The sequence below is a fragment of the Myxocyprinus asiaticus genome, chromosome 5 (assembly GCF_019703515.2).
Source record: "Myxocyprinus asiaticus isolate MX2 ecotype Aquarium Trade chromosome 5, UBuf_Myxa_2, whole genome shotgun sequence".
Lineage (NCBI taxonomy): Eukaryota > Metazoa > Chordata > Actinopteri > Cypriniformes > Catostomidae > Myxocyprinus > Myxocyprinus asiaticus.
Genome location: NC_059348.1, coordinates 26,390,100 through 26,410,031, shown reverse-complemented (window position 1 = coordinate 26,410,031; position 19,932 = coordinate 26,390,100). Strand labels below are relative to the sequence as shown.

The window sequence follows — 19,932 nt, the reverse complement described above, 5'->3', positions numbered from 1 at the left end:
TTTAACAAATTATTTTGGCTTCAGAACAATATAAAAGCCAATTATTTAATTTTGCAAGACAAACTCTTCATAATATCATGTTTACTAGTTTTATCAGGGGGTCCCAAGCAATGGGATCATTAAATTTGGGGGTCCTTGGCACCAAACATTTGAAAACCCCTGGTGTATATGATTAATATGTTTACATTGTAGTCTAGTGGTGTGAATAAAGTCTGCCTTATAATCTTTGAATGTGATGTTTATTGTTGTTTATTTATTAAAAAAACATCTTCCTATGTGCATTTCTCATTTAATTGTATCCGACTCGATTATGTTATAAACATAACTGACACGTGTATAGATAACTGACATGTCTGAATAAATGAGCATCACTGCTTGACTTTATCTAAATGAATGTCACTTAAAATATATAACTTTATTGAAAAAAAGGAAAAATTTGGCCTCTGGTAATTTTGCCTCTTTTTATAAATAGAAACTTAAAAAAAAAAAAAATCAACCTTTTGTTGAAGTATATGAATATGGAAATTTGGTTACAAACATGGCGGCAAATTCATACAGTGAATTCACATGAAACAGACAAATACTTCTGAAACAGTGTGTATTTTAATGCTTATGGATTGGCCCCATTCACTTACACTGTAAGTGTCCCACTGTAACCCAGATTTTTTTTATTTTATTTTATTTTTTAAGAAAAGGAGGGACAAGTCAAAATTAAAAATTTTGGTTATCAACATGCAACAAATGCTGTCGAATGACCTTAACTTGCATCGAACCCAGAATATTCCTTTAAGGAGACACATTTCTAACCCTCTATAATTAGTTTTGTTGGTGTAACCTACAAACCTAGTTTTGTTGTTTTAGTCAGGTTGATTCAGCTATGTTAAATGATCTTACCGAGTTGTACCAAACTAGTTAATTTAGATTTTACCACATCATGCACATTTGAAAGAAAACGTGTTTGTAAGTGTGCTCAGTACACTCCTTTCTGCTGTTTTCTATCATGTAATCCATTCTAATGAGGTGAAAGAAAACTCTGTCAAAAAGATGATTCTATCGACCAGAGACAAAGGCACAACTAAACGGACTCTTTCCGCCACCATATGTTCAGACAGTATCATACGCAAAGTGATGCAAATCCAGAAGTAGATGCGCACATCACAGCGCCACCTATATGCCGCTCACAGCCACAGCCGCGTGTCTTGCGAGTCTTTTGTGTGTGTGAACACTGGCAAAGCGCTCGCTTCTCTCTATAGTCCATACAGCAGTTACACTGAGCTACAGCTGCACTGAAGAAGATACACATCTCTACTCTCAGCAGTTAACACAGACTCACCTGAGCGCTTTCTTCACCGGTGTCTCACTATTGTAAGACGGCTGAGATAGAGGTTCATATAAAAGTTTTTGTGAAAACCGCGGAACGGATGTGAGGCGCAATAGAGTGCCTCAGTTAACACCTACTCTTATTTGCGTTGCGATTTCTGAGTAAGCGAGGAACACGGTTTCAAGTGGAAAGGCAATAGGGACCGGTTGATGTTTCTTCTGAAATGGACGTGAGATTTTATCCTCAACCACCACCACCATCAGCAACAGATCCTTCCCGACTGGGACAGTCGCACTATTCGGACTCTCCGTATTGCAATAAGGTAAAGTCTTTCATGATGTTGTTCTTCACGAGCGTGTTTGTTTGAATGTAAATTGTTTGTGTTTTGCTTGGCTGAACTTGAATGAAGACTACTGTTTAGGACTTGAGCAAAGTTTGTCCTTAACTGACTGTCACAGTAACTCTGAAAAAAGAAGCGAATGAGCGCGGGACCAAAAACGTTTCTAAACTGGGATCAGTTGGTGACTATTTCGTTATTTTGTTTTCGTTAAAGTTCTCCAGAGAAGCATTTAATTGTTAAAAGCGAGCATCAGCGCATGTTCACGTGCCTCTAAACTTAAAAGCGCTGTTATGGGATGTCACAGCCAAGCAATGCGCGCGTATAACGTGATAATATGGCAACAATTAAAGATCACTGTAATGAAGTTTGTAGCTAGTACTGGCGCGCGCGCTTACTAAGCAAGTACACCTGCTCATCACAGGCCCAAACTCAACATGGGCATCAGCAAACATACACATACAATAACATAAGCAACAAATGACAAATGTTTGTGTATGTGCATTAATTGGTGGTGCACATCATCCTTCACATTTGTGTTTTGTACCAACAGCATCATTTATTCTCCAGTTCCCTGTGGAACAACAGAGATATTTGGGGTTTGTATTCCGCTATCTCTCCTAATGATGGTGCTGTTACTGTGTGTATAGTGCAAGTGGGTAGGAGAAAGAGAGATGGGGAAAAAGTGTGTGTGTGTGTGTGTGTGTGTGTGTGTGTGTGTGTGTGTGTGTGTGTGTGTGTGTGTGTGTGTGTGTTTGAATGAGGAGGGGGGTAGGGTTACTCTGGGGTGATAGAGTGGGGGTTGGGGTTGTATTATTCCTTTCAATGCTTCTTGATTTACTGCCATAGGTCTTATATCTATGTCTAAGTGTAGTTACATACACAACGAAATGTTTATGTATGAATCACACATTTTTGGAGGCACTATTATGACAGCCCTAATTTAAACAAGGGGGAAAAATACTGAAAGCCCCATTTCACCAGCACTGTTTCAAGGATTCATTTGTTAGATGTAATTTTGATGTGCAGCAATAAATTGTTAATATCTTTGCTGAGTTTATAAAACCTTTTCAGTAGAAAGACGGAGAGGGGTAGAGGTTGGTGGGGGTAGGGGAGGAAAGGAAGAGGGAGGGGAATGGCTTTCAGATATAATCTATATAGTGTAATTTTACTGCAGTGGCAATAACTCCACTCGAGACTTTTCATCTTAGCAATTCAGAAACAGTGGGAGGAGGGGGAGCAAGAGTTTGGAGAGTGAGAATGGGGTGGTGGTGGTGGGGACACAGCAGAGCAAACAAGTGAGATTGTGACAGTGGTGTGTGGTATCTCTAGAACAAATAGACAGAAATTGATGGTTTGTGGCTAAACGGGGTTCACACTGCCACTGGGGATGATTCAGTCTGTGCACATAGCCCCCATCTGATTACCTTTCTCCATACCTGCTGCACTGCTCTCCATAGATCCCCAAAGACAGGGGTCCGCATGGCCCCATTTGAAGCGTATAGAAAGATATAAAAAAACAAACAACATACTGTATCTTTATTATTCATATGGTATGGATTTGAGTTCCTCCCAGTTTACAACTCTGGCTTGGAGACGGATGCTGGTTTAAAAGCTTTCAGTTGCCGTACACTTTGTTGTGGATTTTCTGCAGTTCAGCAAAACGTGTAAATGCAGGAAGGTCTGTGTTTGTGTAGTGTGATGCTTTTTGTGCTGTGAAAGGTACATGTTTCACACCTGAAGTTACTCTACTGGAAGATTCTCTGCGCTATTGCTGCTTGCAAGGAGAAAAAAAACAAACTCAACTCAACTTTGAACACACTCACTGTCTAAACTTAATGCTCCACACTTCCCGCACTATACAGTATGATCCTTATCGCTTGGTAGGAAAATGTGTGCCAAGCAACTAAATGCAAAAAAAGCAATTTAAATGTGAAATTCAGGAACTTGGACCCCATGGAGGTGGCACCACTGATATATGTTTTAATACAACAGTCACTGCTGTTGAGGAAGTCAAGAGTGGTCTTGAGGAGTGCTTAAGAGAGGTGCTCCGGAGAGAGAGAGAGAGAGAGAGAGAGAGAGAGAGAGTGCGGCATCATGGGTAGGGTCAGATTGGATTACAGTCTGTTTAGGATTATGAAAACCGGCAGAGATGCAGCCCCTGACCATTAATAGCCAACAAAACAACTTGGCTGAAGCCGACCCATATCAAAGTCAATGATTTATTTCATGCTTAATGACTTTCAGCTGGTGTTCACGTCGCTGCCTTAATGGAGTTTGCAGGCTTGACGTTATTACAGCCAATGAGATAATGCAAGCAAGCTGTTAACACTACACATGACTCATTGTCTTGTAAGCTTGTCGTTGATGTGGTTTTAAGGAGTTGTGAGACAAGGTTTGTTCTCATACGTGCCCAAATTTCACAGTCTTTGCTAATTAATGACCAAATAGGAGTATAGAGCTTGGTATTGATACAGATTTCCCAATTCAATTCAATTCAATTCAATTCAATTTTTTTTTTTTTTTTTTTTTTTTTTTGTGTGTGTGGATTTTTCCCCTTTTTCTCCCAATGTGCTTTTAAGTCCTCATGGTCGTGTAATGATTCTCCTCAGTCCGGGTGGCGGAGGTGACGAATCCCAGTTGCCTCTGCCTCTGAGACTGTCAACCTGCGCATCTTATCATGTGGCTTGTTGAGCGCGTTGCCCCACTGAGAACGAACCACATTATAGCGATCACAAGGAGTTTTACCCCATGTGACTCTACCCTCCCTAGCAACCAGGCCAATTTGGTTGCTTAGGAGACCTGGCTGGAGTCACTCAGCACGCCCTGGGATTCAAACTAGCGAGCTAGCAAACTCCAGGGGTGGTAGCCAGCATATTTTACCACTGAGCTACCCAGGCCCCCCTCCCAATTCAATTCTGATTCACAAGCTCTCGGTTCGATTCGATTCTGATTTCAATTTGATATTGATTCATATGGGTACATTTCAGTTACAATGTCCCTTTTGCTTGCATATGAAAGAAAATCTCTCCCAGCTAATGTTGTTAATTATACAGGGGACCTTCTAACTAGGTACATTACAAAAATATTAATTTGACTAATTCAGTTGTATTTGTTTTTTGTTATTTTGGTCACATTTTAGCTCTTTAAAAATGAACAAACTCATGTATTCAATCAATAAATATATGATATTGTATATATAATTTTTTGTATTAATAAACCTGTTTATTGTTTAATTGCATTATTTTTACTTTTTACAGGTATTTAAATTGATTTGTTGAACACGTGCTAAAAACCAATACCGTAAACATAGTCCGTGAATGGGCGCATATAATTTGTTCAATGTATGATTAGAATTAAATGTTTATTTTTTGTTGTTTTTGATCAACAATTGACTGAAAAGAACAGAAAGGGTATTAAAAGAGACCGTATTCAATGACAAATGAGATGCATTGATCTCGTCCTTGAACACAAATTACACGGAACAACTTTTACTCTCAACGCACTGTGAAAGGATCTTGCAGCTGAATACTCCACCACTATACTACACTATCACCGGTGAGTGAAATCTAAACATTTACCTGCCAGTTGCCAAATATATTCACTTTAGTCGCATAGCATGAAATTTGGTTGCAAATGCGAGTGATTTCCTCTCATTGTATTAGAGGTTTGAGCTTAAAGTAAAAGACTGATCTTAGGATTTAAGAATCGATATCAAGATATTGAGTTCAAATGAAGATCACGATGCATCTGAAAATGAATATTTTTTACCCACCCATATAGGAGTAGAAGCTGTCCTGCACACAGTGCAATTATATGCTCATTTATAATTGAGGTACTGTGAGTTTTTGCATAGTTTAGCAACAGCCTTCATCTGTCTGTCCAAGTAGACATGACGCAGATATTTTAAGGAGAACGTCAGCTGAGAAAGTGTTCAATACACTTTGTCCATCACCTCTATTTTTCGGAGCATGTGCGCAATGCAGAGGCCAATTGTGGTCAGATTAACGTGTATACATGCTGGACAAAGCCTAGCTACAATCACATTATCTAGTTCTCTTCGTCCAACTTCTTTGCAAATTATTGGTGAGTTATTATTTAGTCCGACGGAATTTGTAGAGAATTTGTAACCATACTGACTGTCAGTTCTATTTAAATAATTGGGCCTGTGTCATATAAAAGAGGTTTATGGGTATAACTTATATCTTATTTTGTACCTGCAAGGTAAGTGATGTATGAGTAAAGCTGACACAAGAGGATTTAAAGGAATGTTCTGGGTTCAATACAGGTTAAGCTCAATCGACAGCATTTGTGGCATAATGTTGATTATCACAAAAATAATTTTGATTCATCCCACTTTTTCTTTAAAATAAGCAAATATTGAGGTTACTGTGAGGCACTTACAATGGAAGTGAATGTGGCCAATTTTTGGAGGGTTTAAACACAGAAATGTGAAGCTTATAATTTTATAAAAGCACTTACAATAATTCTTCTATTCAAATTCATTATTTGAGCCGAAAAGTTGTTTAAATTGTAATTTTTACAGTTATTTTAGGGTTTTAGGGTTTGTTGACATGACATCGTCATGGCTGTAACTTTCCACAGAAAAGGTTAGTAAGCGATTTTATCTCACTAAAATTATGTTTAAACACATATCCTTTATGTCCTGTGGCTATACTTTAAAAAAAAGTGAGTATTTTAACGTTCACAAATTGGCCCCCATTCACTTCCATTGTAAGTGCCTCACTGTAACCCAGATTTTTGCTTTTTTTAAAGAAAAGGAGGGGGAAGTCAAAATAGTTTTTTGTGGTTACCAATATTATGCCACAAATGCTATCAATTGAGCTTAACTTGTATTGAATCCGGAATATTCCTTTAATTGTGAAACAACAGCACATAGGCTAATAGCTGACAGTCTGGAATTATTACATAACAGACATCTCTGAACATGTCATTTGTCAACAGAAAACCAAAGCAACTCGAGATGAAACTAAATTCAAGTTTTTGAAAGTAAATTTGAATTGCCATTCGCAACCCATTTAAATTTTGTAATACTCTATGACATTTTTTTCTGAGTGAAACAGGATATTCAACAAGAAGGAATTTTAGGTTAAGACTTTATTTTATACATCTGGGATTGATTGGATGGTTCAAAGTGATATTGCACACCAGAAAAGAGCCAGACATGAATGTGAGTTTGCAAAAACAAACAAACAATGCAAACACATAAGAAAAGTTGTTTCAGATGAAGAATACATTTTTTGAATAACATGCACCAATCAATCATTCTCAGTCTGTATAGGTTTACAATTATAATCGAGCTAGGTTTTTGCGTAGTCGTGCTGCAGTTTTCCTCTGTCTGTCCAAGTATACATGACATAATGCATACTCAAATATTTAAAGGAAGGATGTCATCTTAGGGAGTGAAATACATGCTGTGCATCACCTATGTCTTTTTAAGCAGGCGAGCAACGCATGCTCTTAAACATGGAGCAACACGATGGTCAGCTGTGATCCGATTAATGTGTATACATGCTGAACAAAGCCAAGCTACAATCAAATTATCTTGGTCTGTTAATCTGACTTTGCAAAAATCGGACTTAAGTGTTTATATGATATTTTAAAAAGACAAATTATTGGGGGCCTGGGTAGCTCAGCGAGTAAAGACGCTGAATGAAACTGCTATCTACCATTTAAAATACAATATTATTTGAATATTTTTTTTTTACAAAGTTTTGTGTGGAATTGAGTGCTAATATAGTGCTAAATAAGGATTTTTTTAAATTAATTTTTTTTTTTTTTAGCAATTTTATGTTTATGTTATTTACTATATTAAATTGTGTGATATACTGGCATTGCATCGGCCTATTGGCCACCCGCTCTCTAGATATCGGCATCGGCTATTAAAAAACCCATATTGGTCGACCACTATTTTAAAGTGCATGTATACAAACTCGATAAGACCAGGAACATGCACTAAGACAGTAAGTAGGGTCCATTTTACATTGGTTTGAAAAATATTGACAACTGTGTAGCCTCCAGAATAATTTTCTATGTGTGTTTGTGTGAATGTGTGTGTGTGTACATGTGTATACTACATTGTGGGGACCAAATATCCCCACAAGGACAGTAAAACCTGAGACCACCTACCTTGTGGGGCCCAGCTAGTGGTCCCCATGAGGGAAATGGCTTATTAAACATACTAAACTATGTTTTTTTTTTTTAAATATAAAAACGCAAAAAAGGTTTCTGTGTGGGTTAGGGGATAGAAATTATTGTTAGATCGGTATAAAATCCATAAAATGCATGGAGAATCCCCAAAATGATATAAAAACAAGTTTGTGTGTGTGTGTGTGTGTGTGTGTGTTTGAAATAGTCAGAAATGACTCTGTGGAAAAAAAAAAAATGGAAGACTGTTAATACATTCCAAATGTGATTCCTGGTCTTAAGCACATTACATTAAAAACGGATGAGAAATTAGATATCTCAAATTTGTATTGCTGTCATGGACCATACGCCATAATATAAAGTCTGCAGTGTGTGTGTCTTAGCCACAGGCATTTTCAATTAAGTAGAAATTACTGAGATTTTTGGTGGTGCTGGATGTCAGAGGGTCTCATGTTGACCTTGAAATAATAAGCTGTCTTTTGTGTTTGTTAGTCAAGCGCAGTATTTAAACCCCACTCTGAAACTGCCCAGCACCCCCAAAGACCTTAAACTACAGCTGCAATGAACATTACATGCTAGAGGTCGACCGATAGTGGATTTTACCGATACCGATAACTAAGTTGTGCAGTACCTGCCAATAACCAATTAATCAACCGATAGTTTTTAAAATTGATACTGAATGAAAAAAATAACATTCAAAGTAAAATAGTGCTGAACTTTTTACAAAAATAAACAGTACTGACTGAACCATGAAAATGCATTGTACTTTTTTTAAATGAAATAAATATGAATATATATGAACTAATATTTAAATTTTTAAGTCAGATGATTTTTAAATTGACGTTGTTTCTTTAGTCCACAAGAGGGCGCAATAAATACAGAAACCATACTACACCATTATATTATTGCATAGAACATTCCTATCCTGACTGTTAAATAAAGAGCATTTCATTTTAACTAATGTGCATGAAATAAATAAAAAGTTTTAGTCAGTCCATATTCTCAAATATTAAGTCAAAAGTAAAACGAGGGGGGAAAACACTTCAATTGACAGTTCACATGGTGTTACACTTGCACTGATTCCTACTATTCCAGACTCAAGCTTCATAATAACAGCGAAATAGCACATTGTTTTTTATTCAGTACAGTTGTATGTAGGGTAGCAATATTCACAGATAGCAGTGTTATTCGGCTGAACTCGGTGGTGAAGCGGCTCAGACTATGAGCCCAGGCCAGGGGCTGTTCAAACAGATGGAACATAACAGACTGGAACCGAACGCGAGGATCTCGAGACACATTTCCAAGTTGAACATCTTTCCTGAAAAAGAATTTAAACAACTCATTGCATAATCTGAGAAACGCTTATAAGAGAGCAAGACGCAATGGCCAAAGACCTCCACCAACTGTATGGGGCTGTTCACACCGAATGCTTTTGCAACCATCCGTTTGTTTTTCTATGTAAACGCGTGCTAGACGAACATCTTTGTTTCCCTTTGTTTTTGTTTATTCAGCATCTCATGCAGGAGTGCTGTTTTTTAGATGATGTGTCTAATTAAAAATAACTTTAAAAGCATATTGAGACAACTGCTTTCTGTTAAACTGTATTTGTTGCGCTGTGTCTACCTTTTTTATCGCAAGAATTTGATCTAATTTTGCAAGTCATTGTATTACAGTGAGGATAAAAAAACTGAATTGAAATCAGATGCGTTTCTGATTTGTTTATCTCGGCTGCATGAAGATATTAATTTGCTTTCTCACGTCACTAGCTTTAAATATGCAATAAAGAATGCATAAATGTGACCAGCTGGATATAAACTAATGCAAATAGATGGTAATAGATGGTAACAATCCTGACATTTAAACATTTGGCTAGGACTTGCTTGTATTTTTGTCACATTGTTCTAACCGCTTGAGGTTAGCTTTAATGTTAGCGTCCTCTCATCCTTGTCGGCAAACATACTGCTGTTCTCTACTAATGCGGCATCTAGTCAACAAATGAATGACTTTATAATGATATGACAACATGTACTGTAGTGTACTGTATACATACCTTTTTGTTGTTGATGTTTTAAGTCTTCATCTGAAGTGTTCCGCTCCATGCAGAGTGTAGTCTCGTGTGTCAAAACAAACACCACAAGGCATCAGTGAAGTGATAGTTTTTATTTCGTCTCTAGAGGCCGCTCTCATACTGTATAATGACAGAAGACCCTTCCCAGCCGCTCCAGCACTGGACGCAACAGGGAAAAACAGTGTCAGTGTAGATTTTTGCCGAAAACGATAGTTACAGAAATCTGTTATCGGTGCCTATTAATCGGCAAAACCGATGTATCAGTCGACCTCTGTTTCATGTATGTGCATCTTTAACAACGGAACTAACGGACTTATCATCAGAGCACTCAAAGTGGAAGCTGATTTGACTCAGAGGGAGAAGGAAAGAGGAGCTTGCTCTGGTAATCTCTGTTTACCAGGTCACTGCTCCTCAGAAAGTGATGTGATGACAGGATGAGACTTGAGTGGGCATTTCATTTCTGCCCCCTCCTGCCTATGCCTTTAGAAGACTGATCAGACCACACTCCTAAATGTGAGAGGAAATCAATGCATGCAGTAGTCTGTTTGTATTTCATAGTGTATCGGTCACATGATGTCATAATTGTAAGTGGTTTGGTGTAAAAAAAAACTCTGAAATGTTTATTGTTCTGGGCTCAAACAAAGTCCCTTTCAAGGCAAGTCATTTCATCTTTGGAATGCTCCCGGGCAAGCTGGGCTGCTATTTTCTATGGATACAAGTGGCAAATAAGTACAGCTCCTATCTACTTGAATGGGGAAAGACCGAAATCTCCAAAATGGTTGGTCAAGATTATGATCAAACAACATATTTTATGTTGTAAAATCTGACAACAATGGTATCATAAAATTGTGCTTCTTTAACTCCTGTGCCGCTAATAAATGCTAATTTTCAGGCTGGTTCAGCTAATGTGCAAGCATGTTGATTGACAGGTGATGTCTATATCTATAAGTTAATTGGCTCTTTTACCTGGAAGGTGGGACTTCCTTTTCTACATCCATTGGCTGTTCCAATTTCTCCCATTCATTTTAATACCAGTGGTCCATCTCGGGCTGAAGCAAAAGTTATGTATTGTTATGAAGAAGAGAAGTAAGCAATAGGAGTTGTATCACAAAAATTGTATCCCTTGTTGGTGTTTAGCACTAATATTTTGATGCAATGGTCATGCAGGTATGCACATGTATGTTTTCCCCAGTTTCCTAAATACTCCCCTATTTTCCATTGGTTGGACAAACGGATAGTTCCAACCCAAACTCACGCCATTGGTTGAGCCAATGTTGCTATGTCAGGCTAGTTGGGATGCTCAAACAAACAAAGGAATGTTTAATAGCACCACAGAGACACAGTATTTATTTTATTTATATTTTGTACTTTTGGGTTAATCCACCTACAGATTGTTTTTAAAGTAGTTTCTGCATATTAAACCTGGATACGAGAATTTATTTTAACATAAAAAAAATAACACATTACCTTTAACAAACTCAACTGTAAGACCTCCATGTTTAATACTTTTGAAAGCATTGTACTGTAGCTAACACTCAAAATGTCTTCTGCTTCGGCTTTAAAGAGCGATGCTCTTCCTGTGACGGATATCTGGAAGTTTTTCCTGTGTCAACAGCTTATGTCAATATTACACTGGCCAGCCACACATGGGTGGATTGTCATAAATGTGAGATGTTTACCAAGACTGTGATCTTTGCTCATGTTTTGCCTAGGTCAAGATCCAAGCACAACAAGCCCCAGGCTGCACATCATGGATGTGTCTTTTTGTTTTCCTGATGCTTTTCCATATGATATCTTATGCATTGCAGATATATTTGTAGGTGACTGACATTTTCTGTTGTTCATAGATGTGGATGTCAGAATGGCCAGCAGTAGTCACAGCAGTGTCTTGTGACTACAGATGCACATTTCAGCCCTAGAACAGCAGTGTAGTTTACACATGGCCAGTAGCCCTTATGTCTTTAGAGAAAGCCTGCTGTGGTCATAGATTAGACTAAAATCGTATTCAGTAAATAAAGTGCATTACCAAATAGAAAAGCTCTGAGTTAGTCCATTGCATAGGCATAAGCATGACAACTAATGTTGCATGTTTGAAACATAATGCAAGTATTAGGTAGGTTTGTATTTGCACGATATAGGTGTAGTTTCTAATATTATTAGGTATATTTTCTGCTGTTATCATTGCAGTAGGTGAAAGAAAAAGCCAACACCGCAAGATCCAATTAATATCCAATATGCACAAAATCCATATATTCTCATTTAAGTTCAACATAATTGCATCCAAATTTGGTCTTGCTGGTAACAAAAGCCATTACTGTTTGAGTTCCTGTTCACTGGCTAGCTGGCACGGTCCATTGGCTACTGTCAAAAAGGATTTGCTTCTAATTGACAGCCTCACTGGAATGTGAATGGAGTTTTTAATTGCATATCATGTTTGCATATCTAAAAAGACAAGCTCTGTGGTTCATTACTACTCAACAGGTCAACGTACAACTAACTAATACACAAACACACTCTCATTATATGAGAGCATTTCATAGTGGCTTGTTTCACCTCACATCCTTTCGTGTTGTCCATTATGTGGTATAAAATCTACTAAATTTGTTTGGTTTGTCTTTATGGACATGTCCAAGTATCATCTTCCTCCATGTGGAAATCATATACAAAATATACTGTACAAACACACAGACTGGAACTGTAGCACAGCACCAATTATTTGCTCACCACATTTCATTTTGTTCTTAAAGGTGCTCTCAGTTTTTTGTTTATGCCCAGCTAACAAAAAAAGGTCCTCAGAACATCCCCTAAATGGCCTCTACGAACGTCCCAGGAACGTCCATGTGTAGGGTCCTCTTGCCGTCCTCCGGATGTTCAAGGGGACGTTCACAGGATGTCCATTCTGGACGTTTAGGGGACGTTCACAGAGGCCATTTAGGAGATGTTCTGAGGACCTTTTTTGTTAGCTTGGACTTTCACTTAAAGTCCTTTGAACATCATTTTATTTTACTTCTCGGCTAACCAAAGAAAACAGACACGTGAGAAATTGTAAGGAACAAAGTACATTTATTTTATTTTGAACAATTGTAAAGGTGCTGTGCTCTTTCTGTGTGTGTGTGTGTGTGTGTGTGTGTGTGTGTGTGTGTGTGGCATCCGCCAGCGAACGTTACAAAGCGGACCAAATGCGGACATCCTCGGAATGTCTGCCTGCGAACGTTACAAAGCAGGCCAAATGCGAACCTAAGTGGACGTTCGCAACGTCTTGGGGACGTCCCCTGTTTGCTGGGTGTTGGGCTGGCCAATATGAAAGTCGTCTTAGATTTATAATGACATCTAAAAGGAAGCTATTATTAATTTATTCTGAGTGAAAGTGACTGATAATAAGGGGGATATCATAATAATGCAAATAGTCAGCCTGATCTCATTAATATACTTAGCTATTTGTACGTTAATATTTGTAACATTTAAACTTACATTTTGTACATTTGGATAGATAACGTACAATATGTAAGATTTGAAAGTATCTAAATTGTAAGCATTTTTACCTATTTACAGCTTTAGAAACGTAAAATATTTACAAATCCATTACAAATATATTTGAGTACATGAATCCATTATAAATATATTTGTACATTTTTACTGTTTTATAGATATTTTAGATCATTTAGATCATTTAACCCTACCCTGACCCCTAAACTCAATTTTCAAAAAAATAAAAAGATGTAACAGACAGATTAATGTACAGTGACAATACTTTTTGTTGCAATATATTACATTAAACATATTGTACAGCTGGTAATCCCACACCTACCTCTAAACCTAACCCTAACAATTTCTTAACCATAGAAATAAAACGTAACAGGCAAATAAATTTAATCACAATAATTTATTCTGAAAAATTCAGTACAAAAGTAGTCCAAAGGGTGATGCGCTGCACCGATGTGCTCCCTGACGGCATACAGTAGCTTTATGTGAGGTAGAGAGTAGAATTTAAATTATTAATCGCTGTAAATTCTTCTCCTGATGCACTCCATAAAGGCACAGTCATTTCTCATTCAACCATATACATCGCAGAATACAGCATGTCGCAAACGGTCACAAGAGAAGTGAGAGCCAATAAACATTCGACATCACTGCCGTAAAACTTGTGTCATAATGCTTGTTGAGTCTGCAATTTTTTTGAAAATAATTTGGATGTACTCCTCATACAAAACTATCTGAAGATTTGGATTATAGCAAACAAATAAAATGGAGTGCTTTTATGATTGTTTTATGGTGCTTTTGTGGTTTATTTTGTTTTTGTTTTTTTTGGCATATTCTGAAAACTCCTTTTGTGTCCCTTGGCAAACAAAAATGAAATGCTTAGTGAATGATTAAATGGTTACAGAATTTTTATTCATTTTAACATGTTTAAAGTTTTGTCTTGGTTAAAGTGATATAAACCTTTAAAATGTTGAATAGGGCAGCACAGAACCGAATGAAACCGTTATAATGTCAAATTAGATAAATGCATCAGCTGCGTTAAATCTGATGTAACTTTTTCAGCATTAAAATAGTTTCTTTTGTCTCATCTTAATATGTAGAGACAACTATAAGTAAACCATTCGTAGGTTAATTTTCTCGAAAAATGTAAACACTGTGTCTCTGTGGTGCTATAAAAATTCCTGTGTTTGTTTTGAGCGACCCACATAGACCCGCCCCAACAACATAACTCAACCAATGGCCTTGAAGGTGGGTCATCTGACTGTTTGAATAACTGCAGGCGAGGGACGTATACAGAAATCTGTTTTGAAAACACTGTTTATTTTTGCAATTCTGGTCAGGGGCGCTAGTGTCACAGAAATTACACACTTCAGCTTTAAATAAACATGATTGCATTTAACTAATCTCATTGAATATAAATGCAATGACATTAACTGATTCAGTATTCATCGATTTAAACAGTATGCATAAACATTTGCACATTTCTAAAGGTGTTAATACTTAAAATGATGATGTTTTAGATGCTGTCAATACAACATTATTGTATGTTTCAGTATCGAAGCAAGTGTAAGAAAATGTACGTTTGCTAGAAGCAAACTTTACTTAAAGGAATAGTCCACCCAAAAACGAAAATTTTCTCATCATTCACTCACCCTCATGCCATCCCAGATGTGTATAACTTCTTTCTTCTGTAGAACACAAATTATGATATTTAGAAGAATATTTCAGCTCTGTAGGTCCATACAATGCAAGTGAATGGGTGCCAACATTTTAATGCTCCTAAAAGCACATAAAGGCATCATTAAAGTGATCCATTCGACTCCAGTATTTTAATCCAAATCTTCAGAAGTGATATGATAGGTATAGGTGAGAAACAGATCAATAAAGTCCTTTTTTGCCAGAAATCCCTGCCCAGTAGGGAGCGATAAGCATAAAGAATGTGAATCAACAAAAACACAAGATGAAGAATGTGAAAGTTAGCAGGGAGCAGAGAGAAGAATTTATAATAAAAAAGGACTTAAAGATTGATCTGTTTCTCACCCACACCTATCATATCGCTTCTGAAGACATTGATTTAACCACTGAAGTCATATGGATTACTTTTATGCTGCTTTAAGTGATGTTTGGAGCTTTAACATTTTGGCACCCATTCACATTGTATGGACCAAAAGAGCTGAGAAATTCTTCTAAAAATCTTGATTTGAGTTTAGCAGATGAAAGTAAGTCAAGCAGATAAAAGTAAGTCATACACATCTGGGATGTCATGAAGGTGAGTAAATGATGAGAGAATTTTCATTTTTGGGTGAACTATCCCTTTAAGTATACATATGAATTCTCATGAGATCACGTTGAAACAGTATTAGTGATCTCAACATGTTGGCCAGCATGAGGCAACCTCTAGAATGTAACACCCCGGTTGCCGAAAGTCTAGCGAGAGTTGCATGCGATATTCACACACTGTGTTTATTTGGAGTCCCACAGAAACCCTACACCTACCCCTAAACCTAACCCTAAACTTGACCCTACCGTTACAACTAATCCTAAACCTTACCTTGTTAATAGCGAATGAGTCTCTCACGAGACTTAGGCTTCTAGACGCTGCCAGGCAATGTGCTCCATGTAAAATAAATAAGCAGAAATTCTGGCCTGAGTTTTCATCTTTTGTGAGAGAACATTCTTCAAAAGTACTATTTATTTCAGGGGTAAATGTATTAAAGAAAAGAGGATGACAAATACTGTATACTGAGTGCACCTTTAAAAAAATTTCAGTCTTACCTAGAATGATCTCTGGCCATTATCTCCAAACTCACAAAAATATGTTTTCTTTTAGTGTTGTTAATTTATGCCAAAAGAATGATTGTTGTTGTAATTGCTTATTCCACAGATCCCAATGAGGAAAACTTGAATAACAGATTTGAGAAAAATAATTTGGTAACCGCAATCAGCCAGGGTGGCTTGGGAAATTTTTCAGGAATGCTATTACTTGTGAATGTCAAAGTAAGATCTGCATAAGTGAAGTATCTTGTAAAGAAGTGAATTTTTTTTGCCTAAGTTAGATAGAAGTGGTGCTAGGACTGAAGTGCTAGGACACTTTGTGAAATCAAAAAGACGTCACTTACTGTCTAGGGATGAAAAGATGTAATTTTGCTTGGTTATTATGCTCCATTTTTGTCAGTGTGGAAAATCTGAGGCTGTACACATGAGCATTCCTGCGAGAAAGACAACATTCAGTTGCGTTTTACAGGCTTGGTTTTTAGTGACATGTTTATGTCGGTGTCTGTGTTTACGATGTTGTTCGTCAGTCCCAGCCCTCTCCAATCTTTGCATCTGCCTTTGCGTGTAATTCAAACAAATATGACAGCATTGCAGCCATGATTGTTACAGAATAAGATTATTTTCTCAATATAATTAGCTTTCCGTCTCTGCCACCGTATCAGCCAGTGCAGTGTGTTGCATAAAATGCCAAAAGATCAACTCATTAAGTAGCTGAACATAATGATAATAAAATCTGGACATGTGTTCACTTTATTTTGGCTGGGGGATTATATTTTATTTATTTTTTCCAGCCTGCCATGTGCATCGAGAAACTCTGGCACAAATCTGTGATTGCGATTCATTGGAGGCATCTCATTTTTTGGGGGTTTGCTTTGCCCAATGACAGTCTATGAATAGCTGATTAGGCTCCCAGTTTGAGGAAACATCCAAACAGATGGCTCTGTGAAAACCAATCCAGAATAGCTTAATTGTTTGGTTTAATCTCACTACGAAACATATTGCAATCATTTTCACATAAAGGCTTTTTTTCTCATAATGTAATGAAAGTTGTGGTGCAGATCCAGGATTTTTGGAGCTGCATGAAAATATTCCAAACCTTTTCTTTTGCCATTAGTCTAATTGCTAATATCTTCAAAGTCCTCTCACCATAATAATTCATTTTCTGCTGTTGTTTGTAGCATTTGAGTGCATTAACAAACAAAGCAAAACTGTTTTCCTCTGTTTATGTATTCACTGTCAATTGTTTTATGGCATCCTTCTCTGTTTTTGTATGTGTAACAGAGGCCAGCATCTGTTAAATACGTATTTGTGTACGAGTGTTTGTTTGCGTGGTCTGTGTTATTTTGGACACAACAATAGTGTCAGCTTCTCCATTGTGTGGTGCTGTTGCGTGGAGTGATTTCGCCCCATTGACTCCCAGCCACACATCAGGACTGAGACACACACTGCAGCTTTGAGAAGGAGCACACCCTGGCCTTTGTGGGCCCATCTGTAGGTGAACTAATGGCCTGTTGCGTTTCCTCTCATTCAGCTCAGTCTTTGGTGTTTAAGTGGCACCTGTCAGCCTTTTGATGCCTGGCCCCATCCTCCTGTGATCAGGAAGGACACACTGCGAGTTCCCGATCACTGTCTTGTGACAAGTGTGAGATCGCATTTCAGCGGCAGTAGAACAGGTGGGCCCCACACCTTTCTCTTCTGGAACATGATCATCAAAATGGACTCCACGCTCTGAGGCTTATCATTAGCTGTAATCAAAACCTATAAGTGCAGAGAGTAGGGTGCTGCTCATAACATCAATATTGCACTAAAAATGATGTGGTTTCAACATGATGGGAGAATTGATGAAACCTTGTTTTATATTACTATAGCTAAAAATATTTATTATGATTATATGTGATATCATGTTATGTTATATTAATAAAAGTGAAGTGTATATTTTCTTCGACTAGTTTCACCAAACGGAATTGTAAAAATAGTGTCTGTCAAGTAGGCTTATGCCACTGGTTGGGCCAGTGTAGTCTCATGACTCGACAAATCGCAAGATATTGTACAACTTGGCTCATATGAAAAGGGACAACTTTTATTCTCATTGAGACCAACCATTTAAAAAAACAGAATTTCAAATCGATACAATACAAGCATAAAAGTTCAGCTAGCGTCCTATCCAGTACTGAAGAAAGGAAAAGCCCTGATGTTTTCTTTTTTTTCTGTGGCAAACAAACAATTTATTTTCCTAATAAAATAATGCTTAGGTTTAGGGTTTAGGTAAGGGGCTGGACTTAATAGTTAAGTTTGGGGTTTGGGTTTGGGGTTAAACTTGGGTGAGGAAAAATCATAGGAATGCTCGTTCAAAACCCTGATGTTTCCCTTTCTTCCAGTGATTTGCATATTAGCATCATGGTTATATTTAGGTTTGTGTTAGGGGTTAAACTTTTGAAAAATCGTAATAACAACGTTCGTTGGTTCGCTTATCTTTCTCCATGGGATTAAAAGTCGTATGTTTCTGTATAAGCCAACTCCTACGATTTCACCATCTCAGAGACGGTTAAGCCAATTTTGCTGTGTTGGGCTGGTTGGGATGCTCAAACAAACAGAGTAAGGTTTTGAAAGCACCATAGAGCCACAGTGTTCGAGGAAATAAACTTACAAATGTCTTGTGGTTGTCTTTGCATTTTAATCTGGTATAAGAGAAAGTATTTTAACATTGAAAAAATACTCTTCACCTTCAAATATAGTGTTGATGTGAGTCATAGGTTTATTAATTTGGAAATGATTCATAATAAACACTTGGGTCTGTCTTTTTTTTGTTTATTATATTGCAATATGTATTGTTTTGTAAATTACAATTGGCATCTGAGTTGTCTGACGAATTTCCCAAGGTTAATACACATTATTACAGTTTTGTATGGTTGGGACTTTAATAAAGTCATAGATACATGCTTTAATTGAAATGTAAAAAGTTTGTGTGCTTATTCTTGAAAGTCCTTTGGACGTTACTCTTACATGCAAAATTCAAGAGCAAAAAGCATGAGATGTTTTCAACAAACATCTCTTTTATTTTTTCGCTTTTTTTGTCCTCACTGCGAGCAGCTGTGTTTGAGGTCAAAATCGACCCAAAATAACAGACTGAAAAGTTATAATTGCATGCTTGACTTTCAGAGAAACTCCCCTCAGTGCTTGTTCATGGTCTGCTGAAAAGCTTTGAAGCAAGTCATTTACCCAAGTTATTATTTGAGGGGTTGAGATTGATCGATGTTCCATATTTTGGGTGTTTACACATTCTGCCAAACGGACTCCATGCACCTAAAATAAGGCATGAAAATATGCGTTGCTCTGACTTCAACGTACAAAAGGACCATTAATTTTAGCATGGCAAGTACGTACACTTCAAGCCTATTCTGCATAAGAGTGCAAATGAGCCTGTCATGACAAATATTACACCAGATCTATAAAACAATTCATTAATTTTAGAGGCCTCGAGCCATTCAGTTTCGTGCCTTCCCTGTTTGTGTAAATGCAAATCAGTATTACACAGGTGTTATATGTTTTTTAAAAGATGGAAATAGGTCCTTTGTCATTTTGATAACCTCACAAATTGAAAGGTAGAGGTAAGCTGAATCACAAAATCGTCCCAATTTCAGCACCTCTGAAAGCGGTGGACACAGTATTTTGCTCTCTGCAAACAAGACCCTGAAGAGAGAGATAAAGAGAGAGAGAGAGAGAGAGAGAGAGAGATACACGTACACACACACACACACACACACACACACACACACACACACA

At 37.4% G+C, this 19,932-nt stretch overlaps 1 protein-coding gene across 2 annotated transcripts in view; it reads left to right on the top strand.

Moving 5' to 3' along the window:
• Window positions 1–1,229: 1,229 nt before the first annotated feature.
• Window positions 1,230–19,932, top strand: part of LOC127440519 (thymocyte selection-associated high mobility group box protein TOX-like) — an 84,730-nt gene continuing 66,027 nt past the window's right edge. For both annotated transcript variants that reach the window (XM_051697151.1, XM_051697150.1), the window contains exon 1: window positions 1,230–1,643. In XM_051697151.1, coding sequence (XP_051553111.1) covers window positions 1,545–1,643 — 99 coding nt within the window. In that variant the 5' untranslated portion in view covers window positions 1,230–1,544. The remainder of the gene's footprint in view (window positions 1,644–19,932) is intronic.